The sequence below is a fragment of the Cervus elaphus genome, chromosome 8 (assembly GCF_910594005.1).
Source record: "Cervus elaphus chromosome 8, mCerEla1.1, whole genome shotgun sequence".
In the NCBI taxonomy this organism is placed as follows: Eukaryota; Metazoa; Chordata; class Mammalia; order Artiodactyla; family Cervidae; genus Cervus; species Cervus elaphus.
Window position 1 is genome coordinate 10,492,020 of NC_057822.1, and position 17,547 is coordinate 10,509,566.

General features: G+C 51.9%; 1 protein-coding gene across 1 annotated transcript; it reads left to right on the plus strand.

The window, feature by feature from the left end:
* Window positions 1-2,016: 2,016 nt before the first annotated feature.
* THEMIS2 (thymocyte selection associated family member 2) lies at window positions 2,017-16,798 on the plus strand. Its single transcript, XM_043909426.1, has 6 exons — window positions 2,017-2,171; window positions 4,728-4,868; window positions 7,338-7,748; window positions 9,598-10,670; window positions 14,336-14,492; window positions 14,919-16,798. Exons 1-6 carry the CDS (start codon window positions 2,078-2,080, stop codon window positions 14,969-14,971), a joined length of 1,929 nt encoding a protein of 642 aa, XP_043765361.1. The 5' UTR covers window positions 2,017-2,077; the 3' UTR covers window positions 14,972-16,798.
* The last annotated feature ends 749 nt before the right edge of the window (window positions 16,799-17,547 follow it).

Genomic DNA, 17,547 nt, shown 5'->3' on the forward strand with positions numbered 1-17,547 from the left:
AGAATAGCAAGGAGAGATAAGAAAGCCTTCCTCAGTGATCAATGCAAAGAAATAGAGGAAAATAATAGAATGGGAAAAACTAGAGATCTCTTCAAGAAAATCAGAGATACCAAGGGAACATTTCATGCAAAGATGGGCTCAATAAAGGACAGAAATGGTATGGACCTAACAGAAGCAGAAGATATTAAGAAGTGGTAAGAATATACAGAAAAACTATACAAAAAAGATCTTCGCGACCCAGATAACCATGATGGTGTGATCACTCACCTAGAGCCAGACATCCAGGAATGTGAAGTCAAGTGGGCCTTAGGAAGCATCACTGTGAACAAAGCTAGTGGAGGTGATGGAATTCCAGTTGAGCTATTTCAAATCCTAAAAGATGATGCTGTGAAAGTGCTGCACTCAATATGCCAGCAAATCTGGAAAACTCAGCAGTGGCCACAGGACTGGAAAAGGTCAGTTTCCATTCCAGTCCCAAAGAAAGGCAATGCCAAAGGATGTTTAAACTACTGCACAATTGCACTCATCTCACACACTAGCAAAGTAACGCTCAAAATTCTCCAAGTCAGGCTTCGACAAAGCATGAACCGTAAACTTCCAGATATTCAAGCTGGATTTAGAAAAGGCAGAGGAACCAGAAATCAAATTGCCAACATCTGCTGAATCACCGAAAAAGCAAGAGAGTTCCAGAAAAACATCTACTTCTGCTTTATTGACTATGTCAAAGCCTTTGTGTGGACCACAACAAACTGAAAAATTTTTAAAGAGATGGGAATACCAGACCACCTGACCTGCCTCCTGAGAAATCTGTATGCAGGTCAAGAAGCGACAGTTAGAATTGGACATGGAACAGAAGACTGGTTCCAAATTGGGAAAGGAGTACATCAAGGCTGTATATTGTCACCCTACTTATTTAACTTATATGCAGAGTACATCATGAGAAATGCTGGACTGGATGAAGCACAAACTGGAATCAAGATGGCCAGGAGAAATATCAATAACCTCGGATATACAGATGACACCACCCTATGGCAGAAAGTGACGAGCCTCTTGATTAAAGTGAAAGAGGAGAGTGAAAAAGTTGGCTTAAAGCTCAACATTCAGAAAACTAAGATCATGGCATCCAGTCCCATCACTTCATGGCAAATAGATGGGGAAACAATGGATACATGATAGACTTTATTTTTGGGAGCTCCAAAATCACTGCAGATTTTGTCACAGATGGTGACTGAAGCCATGAAATTAAAAGACTCTCCTTGGAAGAAAAGCTATGACCATGTAAAGTAATTAGCCTCTAACTAATAAAAATAAATGAAAAAAAAAAAGAAAAGAAAAGCTATGACCAACCTAGACAGCATATTAAAAAGCAGAGACATTACTTTACTGACAAAAGCCCCTCTAGTCAAAGCTATCGTTTTTCCAGCAGTCATGTATGGATGTGCGAGTTGGACTATAAAGAAATCTGAGCACGGAAGAATTGATACTTTTGAACTGTGGCGTTGGAGAAGACTCTTCAGAGTCCCTTGGACTGCAAGGAGATCCAACCAGTGCATCCTAAAGCAAATCTGTCCTGAATATTCATCGGAAGGACTGATGTTGAAGCTGAAACTCCAATACTTTGGCCGCCTGATGGGAAGAACTGACTCATTTGCAAAGACCCTGATACTGGGAAAGATTGAAGATGGGAGGAGAAGGGGACGACAGAGGATGAGATGGTTGGATAGCATCACGGACGCGATGGACATGAGTTTGAGTAAGCTCGGGGGGTAGGTGATGGACAGGGAAGCCTGGCGTGCTGCAGCCCATGAGGTCGCAAAGAGACACGACTGAGCTACTGAACTGAAACTGAACTCCCCGGTGTCAGGTCCTGGTCTTGACTTTCTACAATAGCGCCACGAGTGTGAGAGGTGGGTACTGCAACCCCCGTGTAGAGACGCGGGAACTAGGGCCGGCAGGGGAGGGTGGGTGTCCTGGAACGCCCCTGGGCGGGGCCTCAGACCAACCTCGCCCCGCTGGGCCGGCCCGGGCTGGACAGCGCGCAGGCAGTTCAGTCAGCTTCCAGCGAGCCGAACGGGCCATGGAGCCGGTGTCGCTGCAGGACTTCGTGTGCGCCCTGGACCCCGCCTCCCTCCCGCGTGTGCTGCGGGTCTGCTCGGGGGTCTACTTCCAGGGTGAGTGAAGGGCCGAGACCCCTCCGACCCCACGGCCTCGCCGCGGACCGGCTTCCCCCGACCCGGACCTTGGAAACCTGGGGCCTGCGCCCCGGGGTTCGAATCCGACGCTGCCGCTACCCAAGCTGTGTGATTGGGGCCACTCTCCAACTTCTCCGGGCCACGGCTTTGGCCTCCGTGGAATTGGTGGGGGGCGGGGGGGTGGTCGCTGACTGCCCGGCAGGGTGGCGATGGGAAGTCACTGAGCTCGGATACTCAGGTGGGTGGAACCGAGCCAAGCTGGGCTGGAACCGTCGGGCGCATTGCAGGAGGTCCGACCGTGCGCGGTCTCGGCACTCAGGCGCTCGCGATGGGGAGCTGTTGCTTGATGATTCTGAAGGGCCAGGTCAGCCCTCCCCTCCGTGTACCCTCCGCTGCCCCACCTTGACACCTGTCTACGTGTCCTATTCTTCGGTCCCTCCAATCCCGCCTTTGCCCCTCTGCTCGGCATTGGGCAGTACTTGAGTCGACCAGCTCTTCGGTTCGCAGCTGAAATGACTCCTCCTCCGGGAAGCCCTCCTGGCTCCTTGCACGCCCGCACATCTGCCCACCTGGCCGCAGCCCGCCTGGTTCACAGGGGTGGCGCACAGCTGGGGCTTCGTCAGTAGTCATTGCCTGAAAGATCTAGAGGGGAAGAACTGACAGGCCGTGAAGGTGAAGGGAGAGGCGGCAGCTCTGAGCGGGGGCGGGCGGGAGGAACTGTGGGCGGCTGAGTGGGGAAGGAGGAGGCGGAGGAGAGAGGGAAGCGAGAGTCTGGGTGGGGTGGAGAAGGTTCCTTCCTTCGAGAGCAAACTCCGCCTGAGTGCCCTGACCCATCCTGTTCCCTCCACCTGCTCCCTTGCTCCGCACAGGAAAGCGTTCTGAGGCTCCAAGTGGATTCACAGATCAAGGCTGAGACACCTGAAGGGCCACCGGAGGCGGGACCCGCCACCAGGCTATGGGGCCCTGCCAGGGCCGCTTGGGAATCCCATTTGAGGGATCTGGGTTCAAATCTCACTCTTCCTGTCTCTGGGAGCTTCCTGCAGGCATCTGTGCTGTTTGCTCTCCTCCTGACTCCCCCCGCCCCACCCCACACTGTGTCACAATATTTGTTTCGTCATTCTGCTCCCCACCCCCACCCCGGGAGAAGGGAAGTGGAGGAAGTTAGGAGAAGAGAACCTGACAAGGTGACCGCGTGGGGGTGGGGGTGAGCTGGAGAAGGGCGGATGGTGATCCTGGTGGGACAGGTGGCTCTGATTGCTGCGTGGTTCGGAGCCCCAGGTTGGAGGCAGACATCCCGGCCGAGTCCTGGTAATGCCTTTTACTACCTGATCATCTTGGGCTGCCCGCCCATTCATCCTTGCCAAGTCCTTATATAGGAACAAAAAGTCCTTCCCTCCAAGGATAGTCATGGGTCTTGAGCGCGGTGATACCCCTGCAGAACTGGGCACAGCAGTGGGCATCGAGTCCGTCTCCAGCACCAGGGCTGCTGTTCTTACCAGCCCTGAGGGTCTGGAGCCTAAACTGTGTGTTGGAGCCTGATTGTATTTTCCTGGGGGTAAGGGATGGGGTTTTCATCAGTTTTTCCGGCCCTGCTGGGCTGCCCTCGGTGTGAGGTAGAGTCAGGTGGCCTCGAGTTTTGCCTACCTGCAGTGTCTGTCCTTTGTTCAGCAGGATGGCGGGGTGGGGGCCTATGCACTGCCTGAGTGGAGAGATCTTTATTGAGCACCTTCCATGTTCTGGATGCTGCTTTAAGCTCTTGAAACCAGGAAACGTGGGGCTACTGTGCTTGAAAGTGGGGGCCCGGAACCCTGCCTACAGGGCCCACCCTCTCAGTGGCCTGCCATTCTCTCCTGTGCTTCCTTTAAAAACAAGTCATTTGAAGAAGAAAGTGCCAGTGTGGGTGTTTGGCTCTTTGTGATCTCAGAGCCTCTCTGGGCTTGACTTTGCAGCTGTCTAATAAGGGAATTGGGCTTCTCTAGTGGCTCAGATAGTAAAGAATCCACCTGCAGTGCAGACCTGAGCTCGATCCCTGGGTGGGGAAGATTCCCTGGAGGAGGGCATGGCAACCCACTCCAGGTTACTTGCCTGGAGAATCTCATGGAGAGAGGAGCCCGGCAGGCTATAACAGTCCATAGGGTCCCAAAGGGCTGGACACGACTGAAGCGACTTAGCACGCAATAAGGGAATTGGGATTTACTGGGTGGTTTATTCATTTGTGACTTAAAACACCCTCTTTGAGGCTGAGCCTGTGCTGGGTGAGCTGGATCAGTCCTGTTGTATGAGTTAAGTTCCAGAGGCTGGGGGCTGTGACCGCAGAGGGGTACAGTCAGCGCTAAAAGCAGGCGAAGTGGCATCGATGCTGCCTGAGGACAGATGAGCCGGTGGGTGCTGGGCAGGGAAGACAGGGAAGGGCATTCCAGGTGGTGGGAACAGTGCGGGCAAAGGTGTGGTGAGCGGCGCCTTGGGGGAACAGAGCCCTGGCCCCCAGTGACTGGCATTCGCTGAATGGGCGAAACCGAGTCTGTGTCTCTGCAGGCTCCATCTACGAGATCTCTGGGAACGAGTGCTGCCTCTCCACAGGAGACTTGATCAAGGTCACCCACGTTCGCCTCCAAAAGGTGGTCTGTGAGAACCCAGGGACAGGCCAGACCACCGAGCTCGCTCCCAACTTCCAGGGTAAGGTGGGCACTTCTGCCTCCCTGAGTGCCCCGGAACCCTCCAGACATACTCTCAGACCCACTGGACCCCCCGCACAAACCCCCAGCCCTCTGGGTTGGCCCCCACGGCCCTCTCACATCCACCGCCACCCATCCCCGAGGCACAGATGACCCCTGAGCGCTCTGACGGTGCCCCGAGCTGGCATGGCTGTGTGCTCTCCTTGTCCATCTCTGATGACGTCTGCCTCTTGGCGGAGACTTTTCCTGTTTTGTGTCTTTGTCCACGTGCCTGTTTTTGTCGTCGTCCCCACATTCACTCACCAAACATTCATTGACCCTTGCTGCGCACCAGGCCTTGTGCTAGGGGTTGGGGGGTGTGCGCTCAGGATGAATCAGATGCAGCCTCCTCCGGTGGGGAGCTTCCAGGATGGCAGGAGGGCAGCAGAAGCAGGCACCCTTTAGAGAGGGCTCTGGGCACGAGGGGCCTGCCTCAGAGGTCTGTGCGGGCTTCCTGGGGGAGGTAGCACCTGAGTTGGAGGAAGGATCCCAGCTAGAGGGAGTGGCATGTGTACAAAGCATAGTCACTGCAGGAGGTGTGCGACGGTCTGCAGGCCCTGACGCTAAAACCAGCAGCCTGGATGGGAACTTCCAGGTCTGCCGGCTACTAGCTGTGGCCGTGGTGAGTTCCCACGGTCTCTTTGCCTCAGCTCCGTTTTCTGTAATGAGGCAGTCAGGCTTGATGGCATCACCTACTCGATGGACATGAGTTTGAGCAAACTCCGGGAGATAGTGAAGGACAGGGAAGCCTGGCGTGCTGCAGTCCACGGGGTTGCAAAGAGTCAGACACGACTGAGCGATGAACAGCAACAAGGTTTGATGTGAGCATTGAATGAGTTGCCATGTATGATGCGCTCAGAACAGGGCTGGGCTCAGAGCAGGTGCTCTCTGAGGGCTTGTTTTCAGTATGGTTTCCTGATTTTAATCACTGAAGTACAGTTTTGTGAGTGAATGTTTTTGTTTTTTAGGACATGCACCAAATATTAGGAGTAATATTTAAATATAATGGGGCGTCAGGTCTGTAAGGGGCCTGGTGAGGGCATGGGTTCCAGGTGAGGAGCAAGAGGTGGGGAGGTGAGTGGAAGCCAGACCACTGAGGGGGGCTTGTGTGGGGCACTGATCCATTTCAGTCTTTATTTTGAAGCTATTAAGTAGCCAAAGAGGGTTTTAAAAAGGGAAGTGATGTGTTTTGTTTTCTATTTTGAGGATTTTTAAAAAACTTGAAATAATTTCAGACTCACAGAAGACTTTCTAGAATTTCTATATACTGTTTATCCAGATTCACCAATTATTAAGCATTTTGTTACATTTGTTTTCTCTCTGTGTATATTATATACACATATGCATACATATGAACATATATTACTATTATATGTGTGTACATATGTAATCTTTTTATCTATCTGTGTGTGTATATATATATATCTTTTTCTGAACCATTTGAGAGTAAGTTACAGACATGATGCCCTATTACATCTAAATATTACTCCTAATATTGAGTGTATCTCTTAGAAAACAAAGGCGTTCACTCACAAAGCTATAGTTCAGTGATTAAATTCAGAAAATCTAATATTGATACAATACTACTGTTTAATCCACAGTCTGTATTCAAATTTCACCAGCTACCCTATAGTATCCTTGATAGCCTGGTGTTTGCCTTGATTCAGAATTCAGCCCCAGATCACACGTGACATTCAGTTTGGCCTCCTTTAGTCTCCTTCAGGCTGAACTAGTTCCTCTGCCTGCCTTTGCCTTGATACCAGTGTTTTCTGAAGAGTCCAGATCAGTACTTTGGCAGAATATCCTTCAGACCGAGTTTGTGTGCTGCTTCCTTGAATAGATTTGTGTGGAGGGTTTGGGGCAGGAAAACGCAAGAAGTGATATTACCTCCGGACATGGGGTATCTTAGGCCAGTCTGGTGGCAGAAGAATGGACAGGGCAGGGGGCGGGGGTGGAAGGGGAAAGGGTAGGTCAGGGGTCATTTGGCCAGTAGCTCTTGAGTTTCTAGTTTGGCAGGGACAGTGGTGCTCACCCACCCAGGACAGGGTGATGGGAGCTAGGGTGTGGAAACAGAGCAGTGCTGAGGTATCTGGGGGCAAAGATGGAAAACGTCAGGGGCAGGAGGCGCTGGGAGGCGGGAGAATGTGGCAGTCAGCGTGTCTGTCCTGTTCTGTGTCTGGTGACAATCCCTCTGTGTCTGTGTCGGAAGGAGCCATCCCCAGCCCTGCCCCTCGCTGTCCACTCGATACAGTCACTTGCTGCCTCTAGTCCCTCAGCCCTGCAGCCTGGATATGCCAACGCTGGCCCACCTTTGACCCCTGTCCTCGGGATTCTGCCTGGTTCTCTGCAGCCAGACCTGGGTGTGGGGTTCACGGCCCTAGGCTGAGCAAAAGCCTGCCCTACCCTGACACCCCCTGCTGTGCCCCCACAGGCCACTTCAGCTCCCTCACCGGCCCCCAGAGCTATGGAACCCTGGAGGAACTGGTCCATGCTGCAACCCAGAGCTCCAAGCTACTGCCCATCCGCTTCATGTCGACCCACAGAATCACCACCAAGGCCAGGGTGGTGCCTGAAGAGCAGCCCCTCAAGCTGGAGGCTGTGGAGATGCACAACGGGACCTGCTGTGCCCGCTGCGTGCTGGACTCCGGGGCCCAGCAGGTCCTTCTGCACCTGCCCTTGTCCCAGCAGGGGCCCTTCTGGAAACTGGAGCCCGGGCCCCCTCGGACCCTGCTCCAGGTGCTGCAGGACCCCGCCCTGAGGGCCGCCCTCCTCACCTGCTCCGCCTTCCCCTGGCGCTCCCTGACCTTGATGCCCCAGTATGAGGTCGAAGCCATCATGCACTGTGAGTTCCCGGGGCAGGAGGATGGGGGTGGGAGGCGGGAGGGACAGAGAGGTCCCAGGGGAGCTGCTCTGATGGACGATGCCCCCCTCCCTGTGGACAGACCAGGGATTCTGGGTGGTTTACCTGGTATATACAATGTAATGGAGTGAAGATTCCCCAGCAGTGGAAGTTGGGTGCAAAAGGAGATAGGAAAACAGGGTAACTTAAGTAAGATCCCATATAGTTTATAAAATTGGGCAGAAGTTGGGTTGTGCGCTTGTCCACTGCTAGGACAAAGAAACGGAGTGTTACAAAGTGAAACCTTGAGCCTTTGCTCTGAAGAAATGTATTTTCCTGTTCCTGGGGAGGGCAGGATTGTTGGTGAAGGGCCTGCTGTCTGGGAAAAGGCACTGTCTGGCTGAGTCCCCCGGCTGTTTCTTAGGTCACTTCTCAGGTGGACTGGTGGCCTCACACAGAGGGTTGGTGAAGCAGAGGCAGAACCTGCCAGGTCTGGCCGGTCGGCGGCCACGCTGGAGCAGAGGTAGAAGGATTGGTGTGTATGTCGAGGTTCCCAGGGCACCCCCACCCCGTTCTTCTACCTCCACTCAGGCTTGGCCTCCGCCTGGCCAGACCTCTGCCTCATCAACCCTGCTTTGGATGCTACCAGAAGCCTCACTGAGGACTGTCTTAAAGAACCTATGCTTTGTTTACTAGTTTTTTTGTTTTTTTTTTTAATAACAAGTTGGCTGCCCTGGAGAATGAGGCAGCTCAGGTAATCTAGAAAACATTCTAAAGGAAAAAAAAAAACAAAAAAACCAAAAACAATATAATGAGCCTGCATGTGCCCATGTCCCAGCTTCAACCAGTTATCAGCTCGTCTGGCACAGAGCAAAATTCCCAACCCTGTGACCTGAGGGAAGTCATCACCTCGGAGTCTCAGTGTCCTCATCTGCAAAATGGGAACATTCCCTGTTCCAACTTCCATGTGGTGCGACTCACACAGCACAGTGGGTAGGCCAGTTTTCCTCATTCTCTTAGAGTTTAATGCACTTGGCACTTTCAACACCAGGGCAGGACGTTGTCCAAAGTCATGTAGTCAGTGTTTTTCTTGATTTGACTTTATCTGTTCAAATCCAGAAAGGATTTGGAAAGACAATTTATACAATTATATTCAAAATTCAATTAAAATTTTGAAAGTAAACTGACTGGATATTCAGTGATATTAAGGAATTACCAAATGATTATTTCAATGTGATCATTACCTAGTTGTTATTAAAATTTTAATTATTCCTTCTTTTAGCAATACACACTGAAATGGTCACAGATGGCAAGATATGATTATTCTGATTCAAAGTAACCCAGTGGAGGGGGAATGGATAGATGGGGGTATAAATGAAAGAAGATGGTTTAAATGTTGAAGCTGGATGACAGGTACTTAAGGGTTCACAATACTTATTCTACTTTTGTAAACATTTAAAACTTTCTATAATAACTTTTTATTAATTTTTAAAGAGATTTTTTAAAAATGTAGACCATTTTTAAAGTCTTTATTGAATTGGTTACAATATTGCTTCTGCTTTGTTTTGTTTTTTTTGGCCACTAGGCACGCATGTAGGGGTCTTAGTTCCCCGACCAGGGATTAAACACACATCCCCCTGTATTGGAAGGCGAAGTCTTAACCACTGGACCACCAGGGAAGTCCCTATAATAACTTTTTAAAAAGAGGTAGAAGGAAAGGAGTGGGTGAGGAAGCTGGCACAATAGAAAAATGCTGGTAGGAAGGAAAAGATGGAGACAGGCAGGAGGTCAGCAGGCCCAGACCTCTGAGGGGAGGAGGGCGCGGACCCGGGCTGACCTCTCCCCTCCACAGTGCGCAGGACCGTCGTCAAGATCCCCTCCACCCTGGAGGTCGACGTGGAGGATGTCACCGCCTCCTCGCAGCACATTCACTTCATACAGCCGCTGCTGCTGAGCGAGGCCCTGGCCCGGGGAGGCCCCTTCCCCCTGGCCACAGAGATCCTGGAAGTTCCGGAGGGGTCCCCCAGCTTCCTCAGCCCGTGGCTGAGCTCCTTACAGAAGGGCCAGAGGCTCTACCTCCATGGCTTGGCTTCGCCGCCCTGGCGGTTCTTGGCCTCGACCAGGGGCCGGAAGGTGCCCAGACACTTCATGATCTCCAGCGCCTACCGGGGCAAGCTGCGGCGGCGGCCGAGAGAGTTCCCCACGGCCTATGACCTCCTGGGAGCTTTCCAGCCGGGCCAGCCACTCCGGGTCGTGACCACAAAGGACTGTGAGGGAGATGAGCTGGAGAACCTGGGGTTTGCGTCCCTGGCTGTGGGTGACAGGCTGGAGGTGCTGGGGTCTGGCCAGGCCCTTGGGCAACATGAGAAGGACATAGATGTCTTGGTGTGTCAGCGGCTAGGTGAGCAGACTGGGGAGGAAGAGGCTGGGGAGGATGACGAGGTGGAGGACCAAGAACAGATTCTGCTGCCCCTCTACTTCTCTGGCGGCTTTGTGGAGGAGCTGAGCGATGCCCGGCGCTACAGCCTGCAGGACCTGACTGCCCAGTTCTCACTGCCCTGTGAGGTCAAGGTGGTGGCCAAGGACCCCAGGCACCCCGCCGACCCTCTGCCCTCCTTCCCGGGCCTGCAGCTGGAAGAAAAGATCCTGGAACCCTTCTTGGTGGTCAGCCTGGACTCCGACCCCGAGATGTGCTTCGAGATCCCTCCCCGGTGGCTGGATCTGACTGTCGCAGAGGTCGAGGAGCTGCCGGGCCAGCCGTCTGGGCCCCTCCCCACAGCCACAGTGGAGGAGCTGACGGAGGCCTTCTACTATCGCCTGCGGAAGCTACCGGCCTTTGAGAGTCAAGCTCCCCCACCCAGGCCTCCGAAGAGTAAGGGCCTCAGTGAGCAGAAGAAGCAGATGAGCAAGGAGAAAGGAGTCAAGGTACCAAGAGAACCCATCGGGCAGGGAGGGGCCCTCTGTTGGGATCATTCAAGTCCTGCTGTTCTTTCTTTGTCTGGCATGGCACTTCTCTTCCAGTTGTAGGGAACCTGCGGTTTATAAACGTGCACACCTGGTCCCTGCTATTCCATCCTGACCATCCTGACATCAGTGTGATTATCCGTATTTTACGTTTGAGAAAATGAGGTCTCAGAGACTCTGAGATGTGCCCCAAGTTACACAGTTCAGGGGCCCTGAACTGGAGCATAGCGTTGTGACTCCAAGTTCACGGGGCTCTTCCTGTCTCTGCTAACACTCCCCAGCTCACGCTATAGCATTTTTCACCCGAACCATTATAGCAGCCTTTTCAACCCCTCCCTACCGATATCGGAATGGCCTCCCACATCTCTCCTGGTCGCTGAGGGGCCTCAGCCCCATCTGCTGAACCCTTCAGTGGCTCCCCGTTGCTGGGGGTGATGGACTCCCTTAACATGGTATCCAGGGTCCTTTAGAGCTGACTTCAGCCTCGCCTTCCCAGGCCGGTTTTCCATGTCAGCAGCCCACGCTCCAACTCCTGACGCGCCCTCAATATGCCAAGATTCCCGCCTCAGCACTTCACGCAAGCCAGTCTTTTTGCCAGGAACGTTCTTCCTCCTTTCAGACTCCTGGGCAAGGCTCAGCTTAGATTTCTTCCAAGGCAGTGACAGTCCTTCCTCATCTGTATGCACACTGCATGCTGTATGTAGCCTGGAGGTGGGACTACGCCTGTCGATTTTTCTTTTTCTGGTTGCGCTGCGTCTTCACTGCTGTGCGCACTCGCTCTAGTTGCAGCGAGTGGGGGCTACTTGAGTTGTGGTTTGTGGGTTTCTCTTGTTGCTGAGCATGGGCTCCAGGCATGTGGGCTTAGCTGTCTCACAGTTTGTGGAATCTTCCTGGACCAGGGATTGAAGCCATGTCCCCTGCGTTGGAGGCTGATTCTTAACCATTGGACCACCAGGGACGTCCAGTCATGAAGTTTTAATCAGTTGTATTTGGTCTCTCGGGCTAGAACAAGAGTTCTGTGGGGCAGGCTCCGCTGACTCCAAGGCAGGCGGAGAAGGTGAGAAAAACTCACTGCCGGTGAGTCTGAACGGAACCAGATTGAATCACAAGGGGGAAAGAACCGCAGAGTCAGAAACACTAAGTTCACGTCCCAGCTTCCTCACTCTGTGGCCTGTACCCCTTCTCTGGGCACGTTTCCTCACTAGTGAGCCTGAGATAACATTGATAAATCTTAGTGCAGTTTTGTTAGCCTCAGTTGGTAAAGAACCCGCCTGCAAGGCAGAAGACCCCGGTTCGATTTCTGGATCGGGAAGATCTGCTGGAGAAGGAATAGGCTACTCACTCCAGTATTCTGGCCTGGAGAATTCCATGGACTTTATAGTCCATGGGGTCACAAAGAGTCAGACACCATCCAGCAACTTTCACTTTCACTCGTTGGGTGCTTACTCTGGGGAAGGCACCTTATATGCAGCTCCCCCAGCCCTCACGACCTCCCTCTGAGGTGGGCATTGGCAGTTCTTTTTACGGTTGAGAAAACAAGAGGCACAGAGTTTACCTGAGATCACAGTTAGAACTTCTCCAATGACTCAGCAGGTAAGGAACCCACCTGTAATGCAGGAGACAGGAGACTCTGGTTTGATCCCTGGGTTGGGGAGGTCCCCTGGAAGAGGGTATGGCAACTCACTTCAGTATTCTTGCCTGAAAAATCCCATGGACAGAGGAGCCTGGAGGGCTACAGCCCAAAGGGTCACAAAGAGTCGGACACAACTGAGCGAATAAGCACACACATGCACACACACACACACACACACACACACAAAATCCCATGGACAGAGGAGCCTGGAGGGCTACAGCCCAAAGGGTCACAAAGAGTCGGACACAACTGAGCGACTAAGCACACACGCACACACACACACACACACACACACAACTGAGCGACTAAGCACACACACACACACACACACACACACAACTGAGCGACTAAGCACACACACACACAACTGAGCGACTAAGCACACACACACACAACTGAGCGACTAAGCACACACACACACAACTGAGCGACTAAGCGCACACACACACACACACACACACACACACACACACAACTGAGCGACTAAGCACACACACACACACACACACACACACACCGGCAAATGGCAGGCTGGGGGTTGAAGTTGGGTCTGACCACATGGCCTGAGCACCTTCCATGCTTAAGGCGTGTTGGGGCGTAGGGGAGAATGATATATATAAAACGCACTTTGTAAACTGTTAACAAGCCTATTGTTTTGGGATGTGGCGAGACTTGTATTTCGTACTATGTAGGGAGGTAGTGGGATGGTGGTGGAAGTTAAAAGGTGACCCCGATAACTCCATGGCTGATTCATGTCAATGTATGACAAAACCCACTGCAATGTTGTGAAGTAATTAGCCTCCAACTAATAAAAATAAGTGAAAAAAAAAAAAAAGACTTTGGGCAAAAAAAAAAAAAGTGACCCCGAGCCATCTCAGCCCCAGCAGGGGCTCATATCTGTGGGCAGTGGGTGGGGTAGTTGTTTTCTGACAAGAGTCAAGAATAGACTAGGACCTCTGAAACACAGGCCTGTGACAGTGTTGGAAAGAGTGCGGTCCAGAGCTGAGACCTCCGCCCCAGCCTTGGTTTCTTTGGGCCCGTTTCCTGCTTGTTGTCCTAGAACCAGCAACTCTCCCTCCCTGGGCACGAGTGTTCTCTGCTGCTCACCAGGGAACTGTTTGCTCCTGAAAGCATGGCGGGAAGAGCAGTGGCTTTCGTTTTGTTCTGTTTATTTCTGGCTGCGCTGGGTCTTCGTTGCCGGGCGCGGGCTTTCTCGAGTCGCGGTGTACTTGCTTCTCATTGTGGTTGCACTGGCATCTCTTGTTGCGGCACGTGGGCTCTAGAGCACGGACTCGGTAGTTGTGGCGCACAAGCATAGTTGCCCCGTGGCTTGTGGGATCCTCCCAGGCCAGGGATCGAACCTGTGTCCCCTGCACTAGCAGGCGGATTATTAACCACTGGACCACCAGGGATGTCCCGAGCAGCAGCTTTTTAGAGGTCACAGACCTGTTCTGGGTCCCAAGCTTGACCTGGCCAGGGATCCCGTGAGGCGTGACGTGGCACATTTTTCACTGAGCCTGGTTCCTTACCTACAAACTGGGAGCTCAAACAGCTCCTCAGAGGATGAAATGAGCCGATATGCATACAGTGTTTGGCACATCGTGTGTTTGGCACATGGTAGGAGTTCAGTAAAAGTCTTCTTCCTCTGGGACGCTTCTCAGCCCTGCACTCTTAATTCTGAGGCTTTGTGACTACATTTTATTCCTTTGGTGACAGATCTGAAGCACAATGACTAAATCCCTGTGGAAAAATGCAGGGACATTTTCCTGTCTGGCCCCCAATCCCATTATCCCTCATCCTGATCCCCTTTTCCCCTGCCAAAGAACATTTCAAATGCTTGTAGCAAAAACTCCTGGTGTTCTGAGATGTGCTACTCTGAAAAGGAAGTTCAGAGGGGAGCAGAGGAAGTGACATTTGGGGGAAATTGTATTTCGTGGACTCTGCCACCCTGTTTTTTGAGATCCCACTGACTTCTGCTTTTTCTCCCACATAGTCCTCTCAAGTCTCCAAATTGCAGGAACCACCTCTGCTGCCTAAACTCAGGACGAAGTCCTTGCCAAAGGTCACCCAGGACAGCTCCAATTTATATAGTGAGGTTCCTGGCCGCAAGAAGGGCCACAGGCCCGCTGTGCCCATCACTGAAGATTCAGGTGAGTTCCCTCAGCCCCTGTTCATCCAATCCTTGCTTCTCCCCTCCCCACCATTCTGCTGCTGCTGTGCCTCTGATGGCACCAGCCAGACCCTCAGCAGGGCCCTGCCTGTGGCCAGACCCTTCTGCAGTCCTAGTTGGATGCACAGGCCTATATGGGGTGAGCTTAGGCTGAAGGATCCTTACTGTCCTTCTCCTAGGGGCTCCAGGGCCCTGGCAAGCAAAATGACTTCATCCCCCAACTACCCTCCCCGAGGCACATGGGAATGTTGGCAAAGTGTGCAGACACAACCAATTGTGGCTTCTGGGCTATCAAGGACCTTAGAGCATCCAGACCAAACCCTCCCCTGTCCAGGGGGTGGAAGTGCCCTAAAGAGGGGAAGCAATCTAAGGCTGAAGATCCTTACTTACCGGGATTCTTTTGCAGATGATGAACATGATTACGAAGAAATACTTGAGCAGTTTTCGAAAACCCTCTAGGCACTGAAGGAACCTTATGTCCTAACTGCTGCTTCTCAGGGAATCTGAGATACCAGCTGACAGTTAGAGGCTTGTAGAGGACCTTGGACAAGACCTCTCAGAAATCAGACTGTGGATGAGGAATGGCCATCTGGGGACTGACTGGAAACCTGCACCCCCTCCCCTCAGGTCCAGGTTCCTGCCACCAGGGCTGGCTTCTCTGGGCCCAGCATCCTGCATTCGGCTCTCAGCCTCAGAGCTTTGGTATCAAGTAGCCAACTGGGTTCTACTTAATCCTGCATCCGCAATACCAGCTGTCCCACTGGTTAGTGCAGAAGGGAACCCAAGAGACGGCCCACCTTGGTGCTGGCAGCACAGCGCCTCCTGCCTCTTGGTAAAGGGGGCTCAATCCTGATCACACGCTGCAGTGGGAGTTTTTTTAAAACATGTACCACCCCTTCTCCACTCTTGTCTCCCACTCCCCATCCCCAGCTCTGAGCCCGAGGGACTGGGACTGTCTTCCTCATCTTTGCAGCACCCAGCACATAAACAGCTAGAGCTGACTATCCAGTATTATTTTATTTTAAAACCAGAGAATAAAAATTACATCTGAGCTTCTGGAAAAATGATAATCATGATCACTTATTAAGTTGCATCTGTGTGCCAGACTCTACAAGCCCTATCTAAATTCTCAACTCTCTGAGGTAAACAATGGCAGGATTGTCAGCAGAGGACAGGATAGACAAATAGATGGTAGGAGTCTCCAGCTGAGGTGGAAGCTGAATAGATGGTCCAGTTTCCACTCCTGGATTCTAGGCATTACACCTGAGTGTCCTTCCTTTGCCTACTACCATCCCTCCGGCTCTCTGGACCCATGCCACACCCCAGCACGGAGCTCTCCAGGTGACCCCTGCGCAGTGACTACTGCTGCTGGGCCAGTCTCCAGTACCTAGCACTCATTCTTGTCTTCACAGCAGTTCCCATGCCCTCCTCCGCAGACACAGTCTTACTACACAGCGGACGCTGAGGAACAGCGCACTTTGGGAAAGCAGTAAGCAAAGAAGAGTTCCTCCCGGGCACAGGACCCCTAGGGTCAGGACCACATGCAAAACGGCAGCAGCTTTTACTGTCAAGTCCGCACTGGGTTTTGGCACCAAACTGAGTGAGGTCACAGAAGGGAGGCAGAGAGGACCACCAGTTTCCTCAAAAGGGCATTTCTGAGTGGCCAAATGCTACCATGAGGAGAAGGCAGTGATTTCCTAGCAGGGAAAGCTGGGCTTAAATCGAAAACATGGTTGAAAACCACATTGTGAATGTCTTACCAGAGCCAACGGGGGCAGGCAGGGAATGGACCAAAGGCAGACGCCGCCCTCGGTGCTCATCTCCTTTCCCTCTGCGATAAACCACTGGGCGGGGGGAGGGTATTATAATGAGGTTAGAGTCCCCCCACCCCCCAGCAGTGATCTCCAAAGTGAGCACACACGATGACTGACCGGGAAACAGAAGAATTACAGCTGATCCTGGAACAAGGGGGTCAGCGCACTGATCCCCACACAGTCAAAAATCCACATGTAACTTTACAGTTGGCCCTCTGTATATGCAGATTCAGCCAACTGCAGATTGTGTAGTGTGTACTTATTGAAAAAATCTGAGTTTAAGTGGACCTGTGCGGTTCACACTGTGATGTTCAAGGGTTAACTGTATTAGTATCCCTTCATATTTATTTTTAATATCCTTTTTCATTTCTAATTTTTGAATGTTTTGTAATATACATAACAAACTAACATAGTAACAGATGTAAATAACTGTTAAATAAAGGAATGTAACTTGGGGGTGCATGCTCAAAAATGTATCAAGAGTTTTGAGTTTCTCTCAACATTTCCCACCTGTACACCTAGAAGGATCTTCCCGAGAGGAGGCTGGACTCATGGCTTGGCCGTGACATTGGGGATTTCTGAGAACTTGGGTCACAGTGCTGTTCTGTCTCAACTGCATGCCAAGAGAACACTGCATACCCGACATCCCAGGTGACCACAAACATCCAAAAGTGTACGCTCCCCCGGCCTGAGCAGGTAGAAGCTCTACAGAGGCTGGGGTTTCATTCTGCTGAGGAGTGGCCTGCCTCTGCTCAGTCCCAAGGGCCTCTGTAGTGCTCGGGAACCACAGAACTCCTGTAAGATCATGTCAATGCCAAGATGGCAGGGAACTCTATCACCGGGCAGCTACTCTGTGTTACTGGGAATGTGGAGTCAGCAACACCTGGGACACCAGTCTCTTCTCTTGCTTTATACTCCTAGAAGTTGGCAAATGGGCTGACACAGTAGGTACTGAACTCGCTGAGTTAATGAGCAAGCAGTTCTTGACTGCTAAGTCAAATTCAAAGTCAAAAGAAGAAGAAAAAACCCGAACCACTGCTCTTGTCCCCTTGCCCATTTGAGGGTGTCAACATGGTAACTAGAAAGAGAAGTAGACTACCCATGAAAGTATCCTATCATGCATTCCATATTCAAATGAATATTTTTTTAAACCTATTTTTAGCCATTGTTTTAGGAAACAAGAATGGACACGCTTGCAGATAAACACACTGCTTGACTGAC

What these genes read in the sequence shown, in the direction of transcription:
- THEMIS2 (XM_043909426.1), top strand. Translation starts at nt 2,078, where the DNA reads ATGGAGCCGGTGTCGCTGCAGGACTTCGTGTGCGCCCTGGACCCCGCC. An exon ending in GCTCGCTCCCAACTTCCAGG is followed by an intron (nt 4,869 to 7,337) that starts GTAAGGTGGGCA and finishes GTGCCCCCACAG; the next exon opens with GCCACTTCAGCTCCCTCACC. An exon ending in GCAAGGAGAAAGGAGTCAAG is followed by an intron (nt 10,671 to 14,335) that starts GTACCAAGAGAA and finishes TCTCCCACATAG; the next exon opens with TCCTCTCAAGTCTCCAAATT.